The following is a 27,567-nucleotide window of genomic DNA, read 5'->3' as shown; positions in this document are numbered from 1 at the left end:
TTAACGTCAGGCATTTAATTCTACCAATTCTTCTTTTACGCTTGCATTTTGGTCCATTCCACCACATTTCATGGCTGGTCACACTTGAAAAGGGTGACATGTCAACATGCTAATGTCATTTTTGGTGTATACCTAGAGTGAATATCTTAAGCAAATACCCATAATTTAATCGTCTCATTCATCACAGAGCATAGACCTAAAGTGGAGAGCAAATTGCCTAAGAGCAGTGAAGACCTACAGCTACTGACTGAGAGTAATAGCGCATGATTTATAAATAATTCAGATCGTTTGGTTACTTTTAACTACAGGCTACGTTGTCACGTTGCCATTTGCTCTTATTCGTGTACTGTTTGGGCGAAGATCTACACTTAATATCAGGCAGCTAATTGCTTACGTTGCACACATTTTTTTCTGCAAAAATTGATGTACTTTACCCAGTAAGCAGATACACACATGCACGCACAGACACACAGACACAGACGCACATACACACACACCCATCCGCATAAAGTGCTCAATTGTATTGACTGGCACTCCTGTGTTTTGATGAATCCTATCAGTTTTCTTTACCAGTTTCCATATCTTGTGTCCTACCAGTTTACCAGCTCTACAACCATTCTTAATAGTTTCTAGATTTGACACCATTTGACTAACACTTGTAGACTATGTTATGACGTCATTATCTTTATACTGATCTAGTAACTTACAGCAGTGTATGTACGAGCGGTGTATGTATGTTGTATGTGTGTATACGTGGTGTGAATGGAACATGGGGGAAATAACTACATTTTTGTCTTTATTTACATTTATGAATTTATTTATATGTATACCGGTACATTTATTTACAATCATTGCGTTACAGCACAGTATTTTGCAAAAATCTGTCATCTATAAGCCTTTAAATTCACCCTATATTGCAACATTCTCAACAGTTGTGAAGACATACGTCGGGATACCATCCGTAAACACAACCTCTACGGACTGGATAGGTTCAAGTGTTACAGACATAGATAAGTATGTCCTGCTCACATATGGACGCCAGTGGCACAATGTAACTGTTATGCTTCAGCCGGCCGAGGTGGCCGAGCGCTTCTAGGCTCTACAGTCTGGAACCGCGCGACCGCAACGGTCGCAGTTTCGAACCCTGCTTTGGGCATGGGTGTGTTTGATGTCCTTAGGTTAGTTAGGTTTAAGTAGTTCTAAGTTCTAGGGGACTGATGACATCAGAAGTTAAGTCCCATAGTGCTCAGAGCCATTTCTTACGTTTGATAACGCATAGTACAACAGGTCTTAAAGTTTCACAGGAATTGATGTAACAAATTGCCAATTTTACCAATTTCCAGATTTGGCGCCACTCAGCTATCACTTTTTAGAGACTATGCTATGACGTCTTTATTTTTTAATAGTGTCGAGGTATCTTACTGCAACCTATGTCCAGTGCCTTTGCAGATTTGACGTCCTATCAAATTGCAATTTCTTGTACCAATTTGCCTGTTGTTGACCAAGTCCTACCAATTTCTGGATCTGGTGCCACTCGACTAACATTTTGCAGACTACGCCACTACGTGATTAGTTTTATACTGTCAAAGTATCTTGACCCGCAGTTTTCTTACGCTGCTTCTGCCTGCATCGACTTACCCTCTCACTACAGAGCATAGGCCTCGCATGAAGAACAACTCCGCATCATTTATATATAATATAGGTACTTCTGGGCACTAAATTAAGTATGGACGTTAACATGACATTACCCAGGTGTGTGTAGCATGTGTGACGTCGTCAGATCGTTTGGACACTTTTGAACAAAAAAACTAATTTCTTATAACAAATACCGAGTACTGGGTAAAATGGTGCGAATATTGCGAGAAAGTAGTGGGGGCCCCTTCATCCTCGAAGTAGAGACAATTGTGACACTCTCATAATCGAATTAAAGTCACTTGGCTGGACTTGGGCGCCATTAGGAGACAGCATTATGACGTCGACGGGTGCGGGGGAGGGGGGTGGAGGAAGCCGGGACGAGGGTGGCCTTCACACGGCAACGACGCGACGATGTCGGGGTCCCTAGAATGGGCTTGGTGCAGTTTAATCTAGTTCTCTCCTTGCGTCCCTACTTGTTTTACATCTAAATCTACATACCTACTCCGCAATCCCTCATACGGTGCGTGGCGGAGGGTACCTCGTACCACAACTAGCATCTTCTCTCCCTGTTCCACTCCCAAACAGAACGAGGGAAAAAAGACTTCCTATATGCCTCTGTACGAGCCCCAATCTCTCTTATCTTATCTTTGTGGTCTTTCCGCGAAATATAAGTTGGCGGCAGTAAAATTGTACTGCAGTCAGCCTCAAATGCTGGTTCTCTAAATTTCCTCAGCAGCGATTCACGAAAAGAACGCCTCCTTTCCTCTAGAGACTCCCACCCGAGTTCCTGAAGCATTTCCGTAACACTCGCGTGATGATCAAACCTGCCAGTAACAAATCTAGCAGCCCGCCTCTGAATTGCTTCTATGTCCTATCTCAATCCGACCTGATAGGGATCCCAAACGCTCAAGTAGTACTCAAAAATAGGTCGTATAAGTGTTTTATAAGCGGTCTCCTTTACAGATGAACCACTTCTTCCCTAAATTCTACCAATGAACCGAAGACGACTATCCGCCTTCTCCATAACTGCCATTACATGCTTGTCCCACTTCATACCGCTCTGCAATGTTACGCCCAAATATTTAATCGACGTGACTGTGTCAAGTGCCACACTACTAATGGGGTATTCAAACATTACGGGAATCTTTTTCCTGTTCATCTGCATTAATTTACATTTATCTATATTTAGAGTTATCTGCCATTCTTTACACCAATCACAAATTCTGTCCAAGTCATCTTGTATCCTCCTACAGTCACTCAACGACGACACCTGCCCGTACACCACAGCATCATCAGCAAACAGCCGCACATTGCTATCTACCCTATCCAAAAGATCATTTATGTAGATAGAAAACAACAGCAGACCTAGCACACTTCCCTGGGGCACTCCAGATGATACCCTCACCTCCGATGAACACTCGCCATCGAGGACAACGTACTGGGTTCTATTACTGAAGAAGTACAAATCAGTACACCAGGGAATAACGTCCACGGTACTTGAGGGAGCTGTTGAGAATCGAAACTGAAGGGGTAGACAGGTTGGAATATATCCAACAAATGCTTGACCCTGAGGTAAAGACGTTGGCACAACAGAGGAATTCATGGTGGTCCACATCAAATCAAGCAGAAATCCGATTTAAAAAAATGAAAACTAAGTTTGGGATCTTAATGTGATTCTTTGCTGAACTGTAACGAAAGAAGGCGAAGAAGAACCCCAGTTTTTGTTGTTTTCATTGTCACACGAGTACGAAAGCTGTTGAATTTGTCCTGCCCTATAATTTCTGTTCTTCTTAATGATGTTTACTGGTGCCTCGAAGCAGGTACATTTAGTAACATGGGGCGTACGTGCCGTATAAGTGGCAGTCGGTGCCTGCAGGTCGAAGGCGCTGAACCGGAGGGTGTGCATCAACGTGGGCGGCGTGAAGCACGAGGTCCTGTGGCGGACGCTGGAGCGCTTGCCGCACACGCGCCTCGGCCGCCTGCGCGACTGCAACACGCACGAGGCCATCTCCGAGCTCTGCGACGACTACTCGCTCGTCGACAACGAGTACTTCTTCGACCGCCACCCCAAGTCCTTCAGCTCCATCCTCAACTTCTACCGCACGGGGAAGCTGCATCTCGTCGACGAGATGTGCGTCCTGGCGTTCAGCGACGACCTAGAGTACTGGGGCGTCGACGAGCTGTACCTCGAGTCGTGCTGCCAGCACAAGTACCACCAGCGGAAGGAGCACGTGCACGAGGAGATGCGGAAGGAGGCCGAGTCGCTGCGGCAGCGCGAGGAGGAGGAGTTCGGTGAGGGCAAGTGCGCGCAGTACCAGAAGTTCCTGTGGGACCTGCTCGAGAAGCCCACCACGTCCATCGCCGCCAGGGTGAGTCGGGCAGCGCGCTGCCGCGCCTCCACGCCGCTCCACCACACCAGGGTTCTCACGATAAGTGGAGGTTCTCTTGGCTGCAACACTGTACAACATTCTCTCGCGTACACTTTCACAATACAACAGATACACACACATTTTCTGTGAGTATTTTCTGCTTCAAACGACTCTATTTGCCATATAAGCCCTGTCTGCAAACACATTACTGCATCAATAGGTCACTCAGTCGTTCTTTAGACGTACGGTGGTCTATAGGCCTCATACCCCCTTCTTTCATTTATTAATACCACATCACTTCGCTAGTACATAAAACAAGATGAGTCGTTCACACGACCCAGCAGACGTTTATTAGATGAAACCAACTCTCGCTAAGGGGAAAATTTTTTTCGAGTATTTATTCCTGCGAGAAATCGTATATCTTGTGACACACGTATTATTCCTCAAGAAGGCTACAAGTGCTCTAGTTTTATAGATTTTTCATCTAGAGTTATCTGATCCCCTGGAAAATCATCATATCTTATTTTTTGCGGTCATTATTTTTTAATCATATTAGTTGGGTATTTTAAAGAGAGTTTTTTTTCCAACAGGAAAGTTCATAAGGAAAGCGTGTAGAACTGTCATTGTTCCAGTTGTCAGAAATTTCTATTAAACGTCATCGTCAATGACGTTTATTCCTCAGCTAACTGAAGTTAATTCGTCCACCATTACAAAAAAGTGCCAATGTAACAAGGGACATAATTCCTTGATAAGGTTATAAATGAGAGAATAGATCGAGAAGTACTACTTGAATTTAATAAATATGAAGAAAATAAGTTGTACGTTAAATGGAAAAAATTTCCATTCTAGTGTTAATTTAGGAGGGAAACAAAAATACGTGTGTGACGGTTTTCATTTGTGAAGTTTGTTGTTTCAGACATGAGCTCTATCATCCGTATATTTGGGGCGGATATAGACGATCCGGACCTTGAGCTAAAAGTAAACGCTCGTTTTGTTAATTAAGCGTAGTATACTTAATTTTGTAATAGGTAATACAAGTGCGAAAAATAAACATATCCTATCCTCTATTCCAAATGCAAACGGAAACCTTCGAACATTACCTTATTTTCACATTAGAGATGAAGTCACATATAAGGAAAGTTATGTATAACTATGACGCTCCATATTATTACAAGTAAAGGGAGCGTATTTGCTGCTGTCTTTGCCTATCAAAATTAAAATAAAACGTATTCGTGATGTTAACTTCGCATAACACTCAAATTAAGTAAAATAGCCATGTTAGAAAACACGGAGCAACATGTGTAGCGTTACGTCATCATATCGTCGGAACTGTACATTCTAAAATCAAAATGCCACCCTGGTGAGAAGTTCCAATGAAGTGTACTTTACCTGACGGTATAGCTGAAAGTACAGATATTGAGGAAAGTTTGGTCTTCAGAAAAAAATCGTGCATTCACATCGGAACAGTTATACCAATAACTACCGAAACTGAGAACAAGATATCAAGCTATAAACCAATGGATATTAACGAAATAATCTGGTGCAACGAGAAACTTTCCTCAACATTAGGAAATCATGCCAAAACGAGCAACTAAGTAAAAGATACTTTAATAAAAACTGTTGCTACAACATGATAGCATTTATAGGTTTTTACTCTATCAAGCTGCACTTGTGATGGGTGTGCGATGGAGGTAACATACAGAAATTCTTGTAAAGACGTTTTATGTGCTTCATAAAGTAATACGCTGGTGAGGGGAAGGTAAAACATTGCGCAATAGTTTCAGTGCAAACTCGGAAATGCGGTTCGCACGGAATGCTGACACACTATAGCAGTAAGGACACCAGTAGTTGACTCTCGAATTTCCTGGTATATCCATAAATTGTGGTCTACCTATTTGTGGCGGGAATGGAGAACACCAAGGAGACACGGACTGTAGCAAGCCTGCTGTTATTGTCTACATGCCATTGAAAATTATGGGCGATCTTAACTGTCTCGAGTTGCGAGCATTCACAACAGTCACCACTAAATGAGGAAAATACAAATTCTCAATCGTTCCTTACGTTCCAAACGCTCCCGAGGCGTATTTCGGCCACACAGAGATCGCCTAGATGTTGCAGCGTATCTGCTGTGCATTACGTCTACTCTGTACGACAAATTCCGCTTCTTTCCTTGCCTACCGATTAGCATATGTGCAGCTAGGGAAGTGGTTAAGACTTTGGACTCGTATTCGAGAGAAATAGTTTCCACCTACCTGTATGACCCTGATCTAGGTTTTCAGTAGATTCGCGTAGTTAGTACAGATGAATCCTGCATCTTCTGCTTCGACAAATTAATATTCTCACCCAAAAGAGCTTTAATTCGGTCTGTCGTTAAAAAGACACTGATAGGATATTACACCTGCATCATAATACCAAAAAAATCAACAGTTAGACAGAGAAATGGGCGATGTCGATTGCTCGTTGTTATCCGCACAGCCAGTGTGGAAAAAAGAGAAACGGCTGCGAAATTCAGTACTTAGTTCCTTCGTATGTTTTCTGCTAAGATGCAGTACTGTGTTCTCCTTGTAGGTTCAAATAGTCTTGTGATTGTGATGCTCACGTTAGGTATTAGCTGCGGCCATAATATTGCGTCTTATAAGAAAAATCAGAAAAGAATAGATAGTACGACGAATACTAATCGCAACAGCTACGTTAGGGGCCATAATTGTCGTCCACAGAGCAACTGGCAACGGCGGATACAGCAACAGAGGCTGTCAAGTATATTCTCTCATTGGTTGTTATGGTTGTCAGTCACTTTGTTATTCTGGTCCACGTAGAGACTATAATCTTTCCACTTAATCTACGCTGAAAATTCATGCATCGGCCATTTGCTGTGATAAAGTTGATTGTGAGCTCAATATAATTACAACACTTTACTTGCATAAGGTACTTTTTTCGGTCTGTGGTCATGCATGTCAGCTCGTTATTCAAAGTTTTCAATGATGACGACATTCACTAATCGACCGTCCGATGTGGCATTTTAGGATAACAGGATTAATGTCCCCAGCTTACCTCCGGATTTAGGTTTTACATGCTTTTTCTAAATGTCTTACGTAGAATATCAGGATATTACCTACCCCATCCTAGTCCAATATGGCAAGGTGTTCCGTCTCTAACATCCTCCTGCTGGACGAGACGGAAAATCTTGCATTTCTTTCCTTTCCATTGATGGTGACTGAAAGATTACATGACTAAAACGAGCATCGTAACAGGTTTATCGATAATTAAAAAGGAAAACCGTAATATCTCAGTGGCTATGGTCGAAAAATTCACAGTTCATTGACCTTTCAGCTTTTCTATGGCCAACATATTCTGAGGTGACAAAAGTCATGGGATACCTCGTAATATCGTGTGGGATATCCTTTTGCTCGGCGTAGTGGAGCAACTCTACGGGCAATGTACTCAACAAGTTCTTGGAAGTCCCTTGCAGAAATACTGAGCCTCGCTGCCTCTATAGCCGTCCGAAATTGTGAAAGTATTGCCGGTGCACGATTTTGTGCACGAACTGACCTCTTGAGTATATCCTATAAATGTTCTATGTGATTCGTGTGGGGCGATCTCGGTGGCCAAAACAGTCGCTCGACTTGTCCAGAATATTCTTCAAACCAGTCACGTACAGTTGTGTTCCTGCGACATGGCGCATTGTCATGCATAATAGATCAAAATGGTTCAAACGGCTCTGAGCACAATGGGACTTAACATCTGAGGTCATCAGTCCCCTAGAACTTAGAACTACTTAAACCTAACTAACCTAAGGACATCACACACATCCATGCCCGAGGCAGGATTCGAGCCTGCAACCGTAGCAGTCGCGCAGTTCCGGACTGAAGCGCCTAGAACCGCTCGTCCACCGCGGCCGTCCATAATAGATCCATCGTTGTTAGGGAACATGACGTCCATAAATGAAAATGGTCTCCAAGTAGCCGAATATCCAGAGGACCTAGTCCACGTAAACACAGCCTACACCATTATGAAACCACCACCAGCTTGCACAGTGCTTTGTTGACAAATTGGGGCCGCGGCCTCGTGAAGCCTGCGCCACTATTGAAATCTTCCATGAGACCTTACCAACCGTAATCGGTACTCATCTCATGAGGCCACTGTTTTCCAGTCGTCTAGGGCCCAACCGACATCGTCACGAGGGCGGCAGATGCGCTGCAGACGATGTCCTGCTGTTACCAAAGCCATCGCCTGCTGCCTTCGCCACACTGTCCTAACGGATACGTTCGTCGTACGTCCCACACTGATTTCTACGATTGTTTCACGCAATGTTGGTTGTCTGTTAGCAATGACAACTCTAGGCAAATGCCTCTACTCTTGCTCGTCAAGTGAACGTCGTTGGCCACTATGTTGTCCATGGCCAGACGTAATGCCTGAAATCTGATATTCTCGGCACACTCTTGATACTGTCGACCTCGGGATATTGAATTCCCTAACGATTTCCGAAGTGAAACGTCCTATAGGTCTATCTCCAGCTACCATTCCGCGTACTAAGTCTGTTAATACTTGTCGTGATGCCACAGTAATGTTGGACATCTTTTCACATGAATCACCTTAGTACAAATGACAGTTCCGCTAACGCACTGCCCTTTTGTATCTTGTGTACGTGGCACTACCACCGTCTGTATATGTGCATATCTCTATCCCACGACTTTTGTCACCTCAGTGTATCCGAGACGTTCCACACGATTCTCAGAGTGAATCTAGACAGCAGAATTTTGAAACTTCTGAAAAAGTGAAGATGTCCATCTGACATTTACGAAACAAGTTCCAAAAACACGTCTCCTTCTTGCAAAAATGAACAAGCGGCTTTGTTCATTTGCTTCGTTAACGCCCTGGCTCCCAGTACAGGGGCTGCTGCGGCGAAGCCAGAAAACAGCTGCCTAGCGACGCGTCGACGCTAACCGCTGCGAGCGTAATCCTCGCCCATCCAATTAGAACAGTAGCCGCGCAATTCAGCGGCGGCGCCAGAGCGGCGGCAGAACTCGTTTAATGCGCTCCGCACAAGCCGCTGCCGGATTACTCTTCGTCCTCGGGCGAACTACCGAGTTACGTGCCGTCAGGCTGCCGAAAGATATGTGAGCGATCGTATACACACTGCCTACAATTTCCATTTTCGCCTCACTGTGCTCCAGTTTCTTTTCCTGCTCCCACGCTTCCCTCTACTTTTTTTCTGAACGGCGACAGTGAATTCAGGCTGTGCACTTCCTAGTGTTTTCCCTCCATATCTCTTAGAGGGATTCACGCAGAACCAGCGAAATAATGGAACTGCCACAGAAAACTACTTCACTCTCATCATCAGGTTATGCGCATTTTAAGTGAATAAGGGTGCACCGTAAGACAAACACTTATTTCTCTGCGTATGCTTCGGCTCAGTGCCCCTTGTCCATTATTTTTCCAGAGAAGAGGTTTCATTCCTTCAGTACAGTTCTGGAAGGTCTGGAAAATACCTGTCTACGATTTCCATATCCTCTCCATTTGATTCAAAAAGTTTACAGTCGCAAATTTCTCTTGATGTAGGCCGTAAGCTGAATTCAGTGTGCCGCACCTGTTAAAAATGACAAATCTTCCACATCTTCCACTTCAAATAACTTAGCTTTCCTGTTTTCAGAGGCCGTTTACATGCCCGTGACTAATGATTAAAAATATTTGACTAATGGTTAAAAACATTTTTTCGTGAAATCCATCATTTTCTACAATTGTTCTTTCATTCAAATTGTTCAGACGACATGCATGATATCCATTCGTTACAATTTCCCTTACTGTAAGAAGACCAGCACGAAGAAACCTCTCTGCATCCCAAAACAATACTTGTAATCATTAAAGAAAATGAAAAAGACTTTCCTGTTTTTTACACAGTGTCACATTGTGTTGATTGTTGATCTTTTTCTTGCTCCTGGTGGTGGACTAGATCCGACGCAGAGTAAGCTATCGGGGCACAAAACCAGTCAGTCCTATTAAAACGATTCGAACTCGTTCAAGAGATTTGAGACCCTAATCTTTCTCATTCTCAATCCATCGCAGGTTGTTCTTATTAGAACCATTTCATAACTGGGTGTTGGCTAAATCTATGGATCTGTGGTAATGTTTTAAAGTACATTTGTATAATTCATTTGCATAGTGGGAAACTGAAAACTAGAAGATGAGCAAAGTAAGATGATTTCATATCACTCCCTGTACTTTGGAAATCATAAAGAAAATTTTTAGATACATAAAATAAGAAAAGGCCAAAGGAACACGTATTAGCCGGATGTAACTGAACCACATTCATCTTGCTGATGTAATTCTAATGATTGCCACTACTGCAGCTGAACTTCAGCAATTAATGGTACAACTCAGTAGAACAAGTCGAAAGTAGACCTCAAAACAATTTATAAAAAGACTCATCGAAGAGCAAAATTGAACAAACAGAAAAGTACAAATGCCCTGGAGTGCTTTTGATAAAGCAAATAGGATTTTAAAAGCTATGTTTACGCTCTGACGGAAACTGAAAATCTGCAGTTAGTACGTACTTTATCGGTCGAAAAAGTTTTGGACTGGATTAACAAAAAGCAGAGAAAGGTTAATATAGTGTTTAAATGTTTGAGGTACTTTACCGTCTCCCTCCAGTTGATTTCATGCAATCATGTGTGAAACTGTCATAAAAGTCCATCTTTGGGATATTGGTCAACGCGCGCTTTACATTGACTTGAACGTCGGTTACGTCGTCAAAGCGTTGATCTTTCATGTGAATTAAAGCACTTTGGCGTTTTCTGGTAGGTTCGCGCTGATAAAACCAGGTCTCGTTGCCTGTGATGAATTTTTCCAGAAAGGAACCGTCCGCGTATTTATAAAGTCGCAGAAGGCGTTTTTTTTTTTTTGTTTTTGTTTCTTTCAGAAGTCAAGGTGTACGGGATAACCTTTGCGCACACTTATCTCTTCTTTAATGCATTCTGGAGAATATCTTGAACACTTGTTTTTGAGATTTTGCTCCGTTGGCGTCTCTGACACACCAACGTTCACACAATACAGCCGCACGTCCACAACTTGACACTACCTTCTCACATGTGACCGCTCGACAGCACATCTGTTGTTTAAATTGTTAGTTCAAGCTGCCACCGTAGTTACTGAGCTGACGTCGTTGATACGCTAGGTATCAAATCAGTCACGGAACTTTTCATATGGATGGTAGTAAATGCGAAAACCATTCAAAAACTGAAGATAAGCAGCGAGCAGAGAAGAAACACATGTTATTAATACGTAGGACAGACAGGAAAACAAATAGATGAAGAAGTAGACTGGAGTGGATGACGTAATTGTGATTATAATGAAAGTGAAATGGAAGTGGGAATATGTAGCCTGGCGAATGGAAGCGTAGAACAGCCAAGAAAGTACTTTTGGTGGATTCCAGGAGATTGGGAATAGTAAGACGGTGACCTAATTAGAGGTGAGTAGATGAAACAAATAATTACAGGAATAGTATGGATGCAGGCTGCTGGAGACCGTAAAGCATTACCGAATTCACTTGGTGATAAACCATCTAAATCTCATATTCCATTATAGCGCGGTATTCGAAGAAAACAAAGGTTAGAGTTTAACGTCCAGTCGACAACGAGGCAATTAGAGCTGAAGCTCGGATTAGGGAAGAAGGATGGTGATGGAAATCGGACGTACCCTTTTCAGAGGAACTACCCCGGCATTTATTGACTTAGGGAAATTACATAAAACCTAAATATGGATGGCCAGACGAGGATTTGAACCGACAATCTGCAGAATGCGAGTGCAGTGTGCACCAACTCGCTAGGTGAAGTTAAGAGTAGGTTTGTAATACTGTGTCTCACTTCCCCAGTTGTGCGAAACTGAGTAGCTCGACTGTGTAAGCCAATAATAGGGCGAAATATCTGAGAAACAGTGTTTGGATAAAGGCCTACAAGATGTTAACTGATTAAAACACTCTCAGGTCTGGTGCCTGAATATTACGGATACTGCCCGCATCTCGTGGTCGTGCGGTAGCGTTCTCGCTTACCACGCCCGAATTCCCGGGTTCGATTCCCGGCGGGGTCAGGGATTTTCTCTGCCTCGTGATGGCTGGGTGTTGTGTGATGTCCTTAGGTTAGTTAGGTTTAAGTAGTTCTAAGTTCTAGGGGACTGATGACCATGGATGTTAAGTCCCATAGTGCTCAGAGCCATTTGAACCATTACGGATACTAGATCTGTTTTCCTTTGAGCGAAGATACTAAAAATTCTATAGACACCTTATGAAAGGAAGTTCATTTGCTCCATATCCGACGTGTAGTTGCAATACCATCTGAAATACCTCGTCTGTTTAAAGGTGTTCTATTTTATTTAAGCAGTACATAAGTCTTCTGCACAGCAACAACATTCAAGTAACTTGTTTAGCAAGACTATTATATCGCTGGACACGATCAACATAAGACAAACTCCTGCTCAGTAAAGACAAATCTGATTTCGGGTCTTGGTACAGCACACAGTTTTGACGTGACGCAAATGTTCATTCTTGTTTATGAAAACTAAAAACTTTCCACCTGAAGTAGTGGCCTACTTACAATTTTATGTGGCGCCGATGATAATTAGAGGCCGTCATATTCGGTGGATAAAGGATTGTTCCATATTTCCACATATAATACAGGCTTCAACGAATAGCACCAATACAATTACTGGATGTTTCCATATCTCATCCACACACTCTCCATTACGTAATTAACTTTCCGAAGTCAGCGAAGACTCCGGCCTGTGCCTGATTCATTTCACTGTTTTCTTGCCTCTATGAGTAATTTCAAACAAGCATCTCTTGTGCCTTTCTTGGTCAGTAATCAGATATGTTTACATAATTTTCGCACTGAATGTCTCTGTCTCACTCTCGTAAGCCAAAATTGGTAATAGAAAGTGGCAGTGAGCCTCTCAGTTCAGGGAAGTTGAATGATTTGTTTCGCAAACTATTTATTGCAGCAAAAACTACCATATTTACTCTTCTGTTTATTTATTCATTGGCCCATCTAGTCTTTGTCTCAGCTACTTAAACTTCATTCTTGATTCGTGCTACCTTTAGTATTCATTACAAATTTCAAACCGATTACAAACTAAGAAGTGTCAGTATGAAAGGGGAAAGAATACAGCTGCTTTGGTTTACGGATGACATAGCTGTGATAGCTCCACATGAAGGAAATCTGCTAAGAATCGTAGAAGTTATGGATGTAGTATCAAACAATGAGTACAAAATTGAAATTAGTTGAGAAAGGTTGAAATTCTCATGTGCCAGAGGAAATACGCATCAGAAGGAGAAATTAAAACAAGCAAGGTAATGAAAATAATTAGGAAGTAAGACAACTGAAGGCAGATAAAGCAGGGAGCAAAAGAAATACACATCTAAATTATATAAATAAAATAAAACGAACAATATGATACGAATATTTAGGAAATAAGACAGATGAAGGAAGAAGCAAAGATCGCATAAGGAATTGGATGAGCGAAAGCCATGTTCATGAATAAAAGAAAAATGATTTGTTCAAACAACATGAATACTGACTAAAAGTAAACGGCAGTTAAGAGCCGCAATTGGAGCGGAATCCTATATGACTGTGAAACACAGACAACAGGGGGAAAAATGAAATCCCTTGAAGCATTTGAGGTATGCGCTAGTGACGTATGTTCAAGATAAAGAGGACATTGAAACCGTCAAACAGGAAATGCTGCAAAGGATTGGCTAAGAAAGGTATTTAGGAAAACAGCAGAACTAAGAAGACATAAGTGGATTCACCACAAAATAGGATACAAACATTTTCTTGTAGATGTTCTTGAAGGAAGATTACAAGTGAAGATAGCCCGAAGAATACGGTGACTGGCATATTTAAAACAAACTATACATAATGTGGGAGTCTCTAATTATGCAGAAATGAAGAAATTAGCGTTCAGTAGATCCATCTGGAGAGCTACCATTCGGTCGAAAGGCTGATGATGAAAAAGCTGAGTCCTATTGTTATACAGCATAAAAACTGTCTCTCTGGTAGCGTTGCGCCGGCACGTCGCTGGTAACGCAGCCTGGACATGTTCGTTACTCTAGGTGGCGGCAAGAGTGTCAGCACCCTGGTATCGATCCCTGTGAAGGCTGTCGCTGCTCTATTACAAAAGGCTGCCAAGCCAGCATAAAGGCAAGAATCACTAGGCCACGTAGGACATTCTTAAGATCGCATTGTTTTATTATAAACACATGAAATGTCGGATACGATAGCGGAAATCAGAAACAACAGTTAATCAAAAACGAGATAATAACTGACGTATACTACTCCCAAACCGCAATGAGTGCTCTTTCACCTGGTCGATAAGGAACTTTTTCATAGACATTATCGACAGCTGCATTCCAGCAAACAATTTTCCGCTCTTAATGTTAAGTTTTAACCAGAATCCTCCCCGTAACGAAAACTGTAAGTTTGTGTAGTTCCTCCTGCTAAATCGATCTTTGTATTTTACTCAATCGTACTATTTTAGAGACTTGCAGTTCTAACTAGGTAATTCAGTCGTATTTTATTCTCAAAAGTACATTGTTCTTGAGCACCCCGTTTTTTTTCGGTTTTCAAGAAGTATTTCAAAACGCTATGGTAGCAGAAACAGCACGGATTGTAGAAGGAAGGTAAAAGAAATTGTCCATGACATTATCGAAGAAACGTAGCTTGCGTTTCTCTTAAGTGATTTAGGGGAGCCCAAGGAGTCCTAACGTTGAATATCCAGAAGTTGATTGAAATATAGATTCTCCACAATACGATTCTTCAGTACTGGTTCCTCAGGTGATTCGTGCTTTATCAACATCCAAACATCCAGAAAAAATACGACCATTCTGCGATATTCAGTGCCTGACAAGTTATTGTTGCTTGTAAATACGAACTTGCCTTGTTTTGCGTGACGCGCTGTGTGTTAATCAGTTAACTATCAATAAATCCCCTCACCCGGCTTCTTGACTAGCCTAGATTTTGGGAAGCATTGGTAATCCATGGGAAAATCCTCCTTAAATTGTTGATACGATTCTTACATGTTGACGCTGTAAGGTTTTGATACCGTACAGAGTCTATCATAAATCCGTAAAATAAGGTATTTTTGATGCAGGATACTTCGGTGTGCTAGGATCAGTGCAACAGTAGCCTCACTGAATGGTCAGCTTTGTAAAATACTGCAACCAAGAAGCACAGCGTTAACGTAAACATAACAGAAAGATTTATCCAGTTAGTTACCGTAACACTCTTGTCATAGTCTGGTCACAAATATCGAGGTGTGAAGTATAACTTCCATCCAGTTGTACGTAATTTCAAAGCACGTATCTCTATCTTCAACCAGAAAGATGCTGGAACTTATGTATAGTGATTCTTGCATCCTTGTGGCTGACGATTTTGGTTTTCATATCGAGGGCATTTAAAGTGGAAAACAATTAATACAGCTGACAATACAACATTAATAAGTATCAATAAATGATCTTGATAAAGCTTGCCAGGTGTGTAGAGGAGACAAAACAATGCAACACGCATTTCTCTGTTTGTGACCAATTGCGTTTCGAAAGGGTGAAACACACACTGAAGGTAATTTGGCGTGTTAGATTTGAAGAGAATATCTTCGAAATGATGATACAAAAATGTTTCTCATATAAAAGTTGATACGTAATTAACGTTCTTGAAAATTGTATACTCGAATTTAGTAACAATATGGAATTTTGCAAAATACCACACCACCATTAATTCTGGAAAATAAAAAATTTTGTTACAACATCAATTAAAGAAGCTTTCAAGCTATTTACATCCATATATATATATATATATATATATATATATATATATATATATATATATATATATATATATAAGGTTGTTCTGAAATAGCATTTTTGGAAAATAATCTGTACAATATGTTGTCAGAGTATTTTCAACATTCCTAATTAAAATCTCTGGGCATGTTCCGTTGTAAGTCGAAGAAGAATTACAAAGTAGGGAATGAATATGCTTCTGCCAAGCGGGTTCTTCACTGGATTTCAAGAGATAAACCCAGCGGACTGGTTCCGTGGTAAGGCAGTGGCATCGCATTTGGGAGGTCTATGATTCAAATCCCCTGTTTGACCATTCGTCTTTGGGCTTGATATGGTTTCCCTAAATCGCTAAAGTACAATACCACGATGGGTCCAATGAAAAGGACAAATTCGACTTTCTTCTCTACCCATACAAAAAATGAGATTATGTGTCATCTCTGAAAAAATCGTGCTCAACGGGATCTTAAATCCCGATCTTCCTCCTTGAGTTTCTCATATATAAGACCCATATGAGAACTTAACGGACATTTTCGAAGACATTCGAAAACAGAACTATCAAGGACGCATACCCTTACAGACATGTAGACATATTCTGAAACAAGAAAGACCCTTACGACATTATTGGCTGGAAAACCCCATGGAGCAGGTTCACCGCCCGCTTAACTGGAAACGTTTTGCCTTCTCCGCGCACGAAAATCACCCTCCTCGCTTTGTGTGAGAATTATCTCTTAAGCTATTACGTCTAGGTCGCTGTAATGGATGTGTTTCCTTTTTTTTTGTGTCACTTTTCTCTTGCGTTTTGTGATAGAGGGTGAAAACTTGTACCGGCACATAGCCCACTCCTGTCGAATAGCACCCAGGGGAAGGGGGAGGGAGCATAACTTCCAAATACGACAAACAGATCACGGTCGAGAGTGCCATGTGCCCTCATTACATCGGACGCTCCAGAGAGGTTTGCAGTTTAATTGGGACATTGGAGCAAAGTCTAATAATGTTTCCTCCCGTTGCGGGTTGCTAGTGGTGAAAGTTTCTTCCACCACCGGGAATCACACATACAACCAAGAGCTATGCGCCATCTCACCAGCGTGAATTAGATATCGAGTACGAAGCCTCTATGCAGCAGTGAACGTCACCTGGTTTATGATGAAATGATGATGAAGTAAAGTGAAGCGTTGACGCTCATGATTCATCAAAATGGACATGATGACCCCCTTTTGAACTCAGACACCCTAAAAATGAGAGGGACTCCTCATAACAGCACAAGTAACTCTCCACGCTCTAGCTCATTCAGCTTCAAATACGCTGCCACGGTGTAATTGACTGACAGTGGAAGATGTGCAGCACATACACCTGAAAATGACCGCACTACAGACTGGGATACAATGGACATTGACGTTTGCTCCTGTAACCTTTGGGACGTCTCTCGATATGCAGCATTCGCGAAATGTAGAGTACACCACAAAATTGAAATGTTTCTTGTAGGTGCACTTCGAAAACTCACAGCTAATGAAACAGCTCGCAAAGTCCACTCTGAGACTTTCTCACAGACCAATAGCCTACTAAAAAGAATCAGGATGGGAGTACCTATTAACACTTCACGTTTCACATAGTGTTCATTGTGGACTTGCAAGAGATGTGTATAGATGCTGTGTAGACAAGACTAGTAAAAAGTGGAAAACAAGACCACAACACACAGATTTGTCAAAACGTGTAGCTTTTTGAATAGAGAAAAAAACTTCTAGTCTAGGACACCTTCCAGGGATGCCTTTTGGTAGGGCTTAATTTCGGCCGGAAGTTACGGATTTTTTTTTTTTTTTAATTCACTGGACCAAGTCGGCATCGCAGATATAAAACAGAATACATGTATCAAATTGCAAAGTAAATGTGACTTTCCGCTGCGCCGGAACAGCGGAAGTGACGATGGGTGGACAACATGATGCGATGGGCACGAGCGTGTGCGAAGCACTGCCTAACTAGATAACCATGTCAGAAATCATTAAAAATACTGTTCTGAAATTCTGGTTTTTAAAACATGATTTCTTATAATCAAGACAATAAAACTCCAAGTTTTCAATCAGAAAATGTAAGTTTCCAGAAATTTCACCCTGAGCTTTTCTAAAACCTAGGAATAAAAGTGTATGCCCAAAACTTCCGCTTCACCAAGCAGCTCCAGTGCATTTCTTTTAACGTTGTGGCTAGCAGAAATTGATAACATGATGTCATAGCCACGGAAACTACCGAAGTGTGCCGGAATGTGCCGAGCGCAACTAGACAGCAAAGTCACGCTGCTGCGACGACAGACTGTAGCACCTGTTGTTTGTATTAAATCTCGGAGTTTTATTGTCTTGATTATAAGAAATCAGGTTTTAAAAACCAGAATTTCAGAACAGTATTTTTAATAATTTCTCATTGTAAGTCTTTTCAAAGGTTTTCGAAAATCTAATAGTGATTTTTATGCCTGTGGGGTGAGGGAGAGGGGGTTGTGACTGAAGAGGTGCGTTCCGGCACATAAATTTTGGAATTTTCTAGAAATTATTGAGCCATATAGTTAAAAAATAACTACGTCAGTAAACAACAGAAGTTAGAATGTGCTGACATTCATTTTCCATTAATTCAAGGATAATAGTTTTCTTAACTACATTGCAGCAATGATGAAATCTGTTCCAATAAATATGATTTTAACTGAAAGGAACATGAACAGCTAAGGGAACAACAAATACTATAATCATAAGCAGATAATTCGATTTCAAGGCATTCTACAGACGGTGTCTGTCGAGGACTTGCATTGGAAATGAAAGCTTCGCACGCTTGACACATGTCTTTTGCAAGAGCTAGGAACTCGAGTCACTACTTGTTCTACGAGTTCACGTTCATGTATACGTCCGTCTTCTTTTGCCTTTGAGCTCTCTGGGGAGTGGGGACAATTTGTGCAACAGATGGCGTTCTTCCCGCACCAGCAGATAAGATAGGGGCTAATCGCTTGTGTCGCCACTCGACCGGCTCATTTAGCATAACCGTTATCAGTCGCTTCTCTCGATACGTTAGCCGGTTCCGTTTGGGAGAGGGATGAAATGTGGTGTACCAGCGTTCCGATTACAGCAATGCCCATTAGAAAAGATATTATTAGAAGTAGTTCTGTATTCTCGAAGCACAAAACCTATACATTATTTTCTTCCTTCAGTTGAGGGCACATTTCAGTGGTCTTTCTACATGAGTCTATTCAGAAGAGCAAAAACACTGTAGCGTAATATTTAATTTTAGTAACATGTCAGAACTCGCGGTTCATCTAACTATTCTGTTCTGGGAGAGAATTGAAAGGCATACTTACCGGTTAAGTCACACGTGTTTTGCTCGAGCTTACACAGGACACATTTACTAGGTTTTTTGCTACTAATAGAAACAGTAAATTGATTACTGATGCATGTGTAATTGTTACAGTCCCATTGTTACTCATTATTACGGTGCCGTTGTTATACATTACATGATGACTCTCTCTGTTGCAAATGCTTACTAATCAACAGAGTACTTCAGTAAATATTAGCACTACAGCACCATTTACTATATGATATTAAGTAATTTCCATTTCAGTCATTATTAGAAATATCTTACCAAACGATATTCCTTGTTATTTCTAGCAGCTAGTTCCACACCTGCAAAATTTCTTGATTCGTGTAAGATCTTGACCCTTCCGGCCGACCCATCATTTTTAAAAGCACCGCACGAATGAGAAGCCTCTAGTGAGGGTGCTCGAAAACATCCTAAACTGTTGTAACTGAGTAAGAGATACATGCACCGTTGTGTAGTAGTCTTGTCGTGACACAGAAATCAGATTTAAGACCTAGATCTCAACAATGAGCAGAAAGTACGTATGACAAAGTCGAATTCGTGGCTGCCATGCGTACATGGACTGATCTAAACAATCACAGAACCAAGCCAATTCTCAATTATCTCACTCTTCCACAATGCAAAGTTTGCCGAGTACGCTTTTTATAACAGTCAGACAGAACACTATGACATCAAACATAGAAATAAAGTTTCACCATCCCTTGCGAGTGCAGAACAGATACAGTTTACCATTTGATGGGTTCTATAACATCTCGTTAAGTAACCAGGTGAAGGGCATCCTGCAGTATGCCTATTGTAACTAGTCACTTCTCGGGGAGCAGTACTGCATGCCGTAATACTTCCGTCCGGTATTGTCTTGTTAACGGCAATTGCGATGCTTACGAACTGCTTAGGTATAATTTCCTCAATAATAATTTCCACAACACTATCGCGTGCACCTAATAGCTGTAATAGCTTTCCTGAATACGCTTTCCAGTACCCCTCAGTAGCTGAATCCTTTCTTTTTCCCGGTCTTATCCCGTATTTTCACAGAGTCGAAATGTTAATGCGTCTACTGTTATTCATGTAAAACGGTGGCAACGTTTACGAAACGTTTTCAGGCAGTGTGAGTGGAGTGAAATGTGGGTACCATCCCGATATTCGCCTAGTATGGTGTGGCAAACCGCCTGCAAACCTATCTTCGTTGGCCGGCATACCAGCCCTCGCTTTAACCCGGCGGGCGGATTCCATTTGGGGCCAGCGCGCCTGCACGACTCCCGGAAGTGGCGAGTTAACGCACGCGGATTTCCAGGCTGGTTGAGTAGCTGTTCAGTAATGTCATCATTGGTTGTCAATCACAATGTACTTTGCCACAGCAGGAAGATTTAAACCACGTATTTGTTCAGTCGCATTAACCAAACGGGAAAATGTATGCAGTTGAACTATTGGCGACAAGCCCGCTTACCACGTACAGCTTCGTTCTGAACTCAAAAGAGTAGGCCTGCAACAAAACATCAACACAAGTTCAGAGAGCACAGTACCACTGGGATACGTCTGCTGAAAACTTGCGGAGTGTTGCAGAAGTTTCCTTTCATTCAGCTGCTGCGCATGACTTGAAAGGGTATTTTAGAAAGGTGTAGCAGCAAGAGGAGGTAAGGTGGACGTGCGAAGTGCCACGGAATTCGTCGTTGAGGAAATTATAACTAAAGTAAGCACAGTTCTCAAACTAAATTATCAGTTCTTCATGACTTTGATACTGTCATATTCTGTAGCGTCGACGGGCTATAGCACCTAACTGGCCCTGTTGTATGATTATTACTATACAACTAAACCTTTTTTCAGGTACAGAGATAAAATGTGGTGGACCTAACTAATTTGGACTTGCTGAATCTGAAAACGCAGTTAGATTTTCGCCATCACCCTCCAGTTATGTGTTACGGAGGTTTTTATATGCCTATATCTAAAAACAGAGACTAGGGTGGTCTACACTAAATATAGACAATACATAACATACTTAATGCCATAAAACTATCTTACTCTAGTGTCCCGGGTTTAATGTACATTTTTACAAGAAAAATTGTAACATTCATTTGCTCGATGATGATGTTGTTGATGGAGGGATGAGTCTTTTTGATGACCCTTCACGCTTCAAAAACCAACAGCAGTCACTTGACAGTGAAGGGTTCCATCTACCTTTATAGCTGTTTTACGTTCGCAAAATGTCCTGATGGAACCTTTCTCCGTGTTCTTCACTAACCGTTTTCAAATTGGTAGGTAAGAAATCTAAATGAGAATGAAGAAGTGCATTCTTTGTGACATTCTGCATTCAAGATTTTTATAGTTCTCTAAAAGAGTTCCCACTAATATGTAGATGTTTTCTGCTCTTATATTCCCTAGGAAACCTTCAACGACATCCTTAAAAAAAACGCCAAGCTGCAAGCTCTATCTGACTTAATTTTTCTTCGAAGTTCTTCTCATGCATTAACTTCATAATTTGTGTCCCCATAAAAATCCCCTCTTTCAGTTTGGCGTCACTTAATTCAGGGAACACTTGAAATTAATACATGAAACCATTTGCATTTGTGTCCATTCCCTTGACAAAATTCTTCATAAGGCCGAGCTTAATATGCATTGGTGGAAGGAAAACATTTTGATAACTCACCAAAGATACATATTTCACGTTTTCTCGCCCTGGAGCCAATTTCTCTCGTGGTGGCCACTGCTTAACTGTATAATGTTTATGTGTTGCACAGCTATCCCAAAGACAAAGGAAACAGCTATATTTTGTGAAACCACTTTGGAGACCATTTAGTAAACCAATCACCTTAAGATCACCATATTTTCCAGTTTTCTTCCTTATACTTAGTAGCTTCAACTAGCTCTGACAAAGTTACGTAGTTCTCTTTCATAGTCACAGAGTACGCTACAGGTACAGATGGTCATGTTTTACGATTATGCAATAGTACAGCCTTCAGACTTGTCATGGAGGCGTCAATAAACAAGCGCCACTCAGCATCATCGTATGGTACGATCAACTGTTTCATTAATCCTACTACAAGCACAAACGTTGCCCACCATACGTTTATATGCCATCAGATCTTTATTACGTTGCCTAAATTGAGTAATTCTTGTTTCTTCAGGAAGTAAGTTCCATTCCTTAAGACGTGAAGATAAAATTTCTTCATGCTCCTTGGATAAGTATAACTAGGTCATTCAAGTCTGCTTGTGCAATTAAGCCATGCTTTTATGCATTAAGTACCATCATCATCAAGTAATGGAAAACGTCACGAGCGTAGTGCTGAGAATTATTATCTGTAATGTCTCCGAGGAAGCTACGTGGGAATTCCCTTTCAAGAGGACATTTCCTTTGAAAATCACTGTCCGTGTGTGCGAATACTGAGTTAGGAGCTACGCCGGCAGTAGTGTGGTTACTGTAGGTGCGCTGTACACCGGAGAGGACTCAGCAGATGAGCCAGGCAAAGTGAGTCCCACAACGACACATTTTTCTCATGTCCCGTCCCTTACCCCTTCACATAAAAAGCCTTACCTTTAATTCTGTAATTTTTGGACCTGCTCAGCAATGTTGATGGGATATTCTTCACTGCAGACAAGAAAGAGTAACATCTGCAAGCCTCCAGGTAGACAACGTTTTCTTCTATAGAACAAACTGGTTTAAGTGGGGTGCAAAGGTAAAGAGTCAATACTGAGGTGTATATTATCGCTTTTGTTGAACCACCTATTAGTACCAAAGTGTTTAATATTTGATACTACGGCCGGCCGGTGTGGCCGAGCGGTTCTAGGCGCTACAGTCTGGAACCGCGTGACCGCTACGGTCGCAGGTTCGAATCCTACCTCGGGCATGGATGTGATGTCCTTAGGTTAGTTAGGTTTAAGTAGTTCTAAGTTCTAGGGGACTGATGACCTCAGCAGTTAAGTCCCATAGTGCTCAGAGCCATTTCAACCATTTGATACTTCCTGTTACTGATCGTCAGCATCCACAACGTGACTAACGACCGCGAACGCTGAAAATGGACTGCGTGAACATAAGTTGATAAAGAAACAGCGTAATCCAAGGGAGGAATATTTAAGTCACATTTAGGATCCATACTTCGCTGACGCTGTCTGAAGGACATACCATAACTAGTAACGTGCTGAAATCGATGATTTACCTACAAGGACTCACAAATGAACATGACAAGCAGTCTTCAGTAGTGCAGTAAGCAGTAACAGCATATTAATTGCAGTCCTGGCGTGCTACTCCGAGCCCTACAGTACATAACAGAACACGAGATCCTTGGGTTCCCGGCATGTGACCTCAGACATCGGTAACTTTTCGCTGTTAACTCCGACCACTGTTATAGCTAAATATTGTTCGTGCAAGTTATGATGCGTACATTATTGAAAGAAAACAAGTATACAGGATGATGAGCAACAGTCTGAAATACTTGAATGAGTATTGCTTAGATGACTGTGTTGAAAAGTAATTATTAAGAAAAACATTCGATACCCTGCGCCATGTCATTTAGCATTGAAATTATCCAATCTGATCGTTGCATGCGCAAATTCAAATACTTGCCCGCTAAACTGCGGTAATACAGAGACATCTGTGGGAGCCAAAAACACGACTTTTTAGTAGAGACAAAAAACTGATTCCAGCTGAACTCAAAGACAATACACAGAATTGATACATGCATATTAAAGATCGAACCTGCAGATTACGCTACGATTCAATAAAAACAGTTGGTATGCTCAAGAATTTAAGGACCATATATTTTGGAGAGGATTCATTTTGACACGTGGTCAACCCCTGTACTAGCAATTAGTTCTTAGTGAAACATTCCAGGGCAAAATACTGTATACAAGACATGACTCATATATAATTTACTGAAAAACACCGACTCTTACGGAAGTGATGTGATTTTCGTTTGTAAGTAAATAGTTCTTAGGAAGCAGTGTACTCATTCGCCGATCACTGAACAAATTATTTATATGAAGACATTTTCTTCTTCCTTCCTTGGCTGGCAGCACTGGGTGTGAACAGATTCTTCCGCTTGCTCACTTCCATCAGTAACATTCCTGTAGAGTTTTAGCAACTCCATATTCCTCCATTCGTCTCCTTAATGTTTCTTTAGCAAGTTCTCCATATCCGTCCTCTTTTCTTGCCTCTTGCGATTACCTACATTGTTTCTCAAATGAGGCTCCCCGCATACCAAAATATTATTAGTTTCGCATTTCTTGCAGAGGATTCTTTTCATCTTTGACGGCACCTTTGATAGAACGTTAAGATCATAAATGCTGGTGTCTCTACCAACTTTTTGACAACTGAGTACCGTGATATTACTTCTTCTTAAGTTTGCATGGCTCCACGTTTCCTGATTTCTTCCTCATTGTATTCAAATACTTTGTCTCGTGGAATATAAATACACCCTGTAAACGGAAAAACAATTTCCACGCTTTGAATATTACGTGGTCCATTACCAAGCCATTTCAATAACATACAAATCGTAATAGAACTTTTATTCTGTCCATCACACCCATCCGATACTACACGAAGTGTTGTGTGTTCTGCCATATTAGTGGAGTTCAAATAATCAGACACACATGGTGCCACTGTGTTAACATCTTTCACGAACTCATTTTCTGTCCACATGCAAGAAGTCACACTTTCGGTCCAAGAGTGGTTTTACTGTTCCGTGCAACGGCTGTGCAGTTGAAAATACAAAACTGCCTCAAGTAATAGACACATTGATCAGGTAGTAGAGGCAATAGTATGCTTTTCTCATAGTCAAATAACACTATTGGTTTTGATGGATCTTCATCTAGTAGAAGTTAAAAAAAATGCTTCAGCACGATCTTTATGTGTATGCAGTTTCAAGGTTGTCCGTTCGACCACATCTTTGGCTGAAGAGATTCTTCCTCTAAGTTTGAAGCACAAGGAGCACATCCCTGATCTAGGAGACCCAAAAACTCAAAAAACCAAGTTATAATTGGTATTAAAAGCGTTCGGAAACAGCTTTTCTTTACTGTCACATTTGCTTCAATCACTGAATACATCTTTGACAGCGTTGTGATATGTAGTTCCGAAGATAAATATTTTCGATTGCTGTTTCTCCTGCAGTACTCTGATTCTACAAACTTAAGTGCGTTGATAAACTAAATCACACTTTGTTTCTTATCTTCAAGTTTCGTCCTTTCTCGGAAAACAACCGCTGATTTCGCAGATATTTCCACTGTGGTAATATTTCTGTAGCACTGTATTAGCTCTCCTGGCAGTTATACCAAGAACGGAGCGAAATGCTTCTCTTCACTCTCGAACGTCGCTTTGTGTTTTGTTCTAATAAAGTTATTGGCTGTTACAGCCTTTTCTGAATAAGTTCCTTTTACTGCCCTTCTTCGTTTTACTGTAGTTATACTAGTATGTTTTACAGTGAAGTGGTCTTGAACTTTGTTTGAGACTCTTGATAGAACATTTCGTAAAACTGTTTAACATCATGAATTTTTAGTGATTTACATTTGTACATTTTATGGTCTTCATGTTTACATTGTTGGTAAACAGGTATACTGATTGCATTGTACCTACAATAAGAGAGAAAGATACCATACTAATGTTTCCTGACACAACCATAAAGACCTTCCTAACATCTACAAGCTTTGCATTCAATGATATGATAAATAAGAAACTTTGAAGGCCTAAGGGTAATTTTGATGCACATTAATCTTCTGCGTTTGTGTGATTTTCTCGACAGTTAGGTATATTTTCGTTTATTAACACCACATTTAAAATAGCTTTAGTTGAGGTTCAGAAAATAGTCTTAAAACACTCACTAACTTCTCAGCTTTCAGAACGATCTTCTTCCATGACTCAGGACGTGGAATAACTTTCCTGCACTTATTACCCTCTGAAGTAATACCATTGTCCATTTTGTTACAGAACAATTCCATGTAAAATAATAAAATCGATTAATAATTGCAACTTATCACTATCAATATTAAAAATAACTTTTTATGCAAACAGTTGATCTCATACAGTCAAGCAACATGGCCGCAAATGGGAGGCTGCCATTGGTAGGCACTGGCTTGGAGTTATTCCGCACTTTATCCAAGTGAAAAAGTGCTATATGTCTCCAAACGGTGATTTTTCTCGTCTGGTTCTATAGGGATGGAGTAAAACTAGACCCCAGCTGAGTAGTGCATAGTATTTTTTCGAAAATAATGCCATGAAACATAACCTCATTTTCGATAATTCTGGAGAATGTACAGGTTGATTCTAGCCTACTCAGTTAAGATGTGGCTTTTTAGAAAGTGATAAATTTAAGCTAGGAGAACAAGACCTACGTTTGTTCGGTATCAAGAAACCAAACGAAGTACACGATTGGCTTCATTACCTCTGGCAGAATGTTTGTATTGGGCAATTGACGACCTGATTGGCTGACTTCAATGCTATATAATTCGGAAGCGGCGCAACGTTTTGATTTTTTTTTTTTACAATTATTTCTCAGCACAACCTCCGCTGCAACACTCTTACAAGTTTTTCAGAATGTTGTTCACCATACTGTGTAAATGAAGACGGGCAATTTAATAAAATTATACCCCCATTAAAGTGTTACCGACATGGATTTTTACAGGACATAAATAATGAATAATATACAAGGCACTAATAGAATGATATTTTCACTCTGCAGCGGAGTGTACGCTGATATGAAACTTCCGGGCAAATTAAAACTATGTGCCGGACCGAGACTGGAACTCGGGACCTTTGCCTTTCGCAGCCAAGTGCTCTACCAACTGAGCTTCTGTGAAGTTTGGAAGGCAGGAGACGAGGTACCAGCGGAAGTGAAGCTGTGTGGACAGGGCAAGAGTAGTGCTTGGGTAGCTCAGTTGATAGAACAATTGCCTGCGAAAGGCAAAGGTCCCGAGTTCGAGTCTCGAACGGGCACACGGTTTTAATCTGCTAGGAAGTTTCAAGGCGCTAACAGTTATTGGTCATAGCAAATGCATATACGAATCTACACACATCAGAAAAAGTTTTGCATCGCCCCAGTTCCCAAACTCCTGAAGACAGACGTTGACTGTGGATATTGGATCACACACACAGTCCCTTTGACTGTTCAGAGATGTCACTTAATCCGCCCAAAGATGTAAACATCCGTGCATGAGCAGCGCCTATTAGACGGAGGAGATCCGACAGCCGATCAGTTCCTGTCATTCCACCAGGAAGGAGGAATATGGCTCGTGTTGTCTGTAGTTCAACCATGCGCGGCGGTTCGATTGCGTCTGCATTGTTACTTTGCGCCAGAAATGGCTCTCAACAAGGGAAGTGTCCAGGCGTCTCGGAGTGAACCAAAGCGATGTTGTTCTGACATGGAGGAGATACAGAGAGACAATAACTGTCGATGACATGCCTCGCTCAGGGCG

General features: G+C 41.3%; 1 protein-coding gene across 1 annotated transcript in view; it reads left to right on the top strand.

The window, feature by feature from the left end:
* LOC124606852 (potassium voltage-gated channel protein Shab) overlaps positions 1 to 27,567 on the top strand; it is a 197,081-nt gene that overhangs the window by 27,636 nt on the left and 141,878 nt on the right. Inside the window, exon 3 of the mRNA XM_047138931.1 lies at positions 3,512 to 4,004. Within this exon, the coding sequence (XP_046994887.1) occupies positions 3,512 to 4,004 (493 nt within the window). The remainder of the gene's footprint in view (positions 1 to 3,511; positions 4,005 to 27,567) is intronic.

Source organism: Schistocerca americana, chromosome 3, assembly GCF_021461395.2.
Source record: "Schistocerca americana isolate TAMUIC-IGC-003095 chromosome 3, iqSchAmer2.1, whole genome shotgun sequence".
Lineage (NCBI taxonomy): Eukaryota > Metazoa > Arthropoda > Insecta > Orthoptera > Acrididae > Schistocerca > Schistocerca americana.
This window is presented reverse-complemented; position numbering and strand designations above follow the sequence as displayed.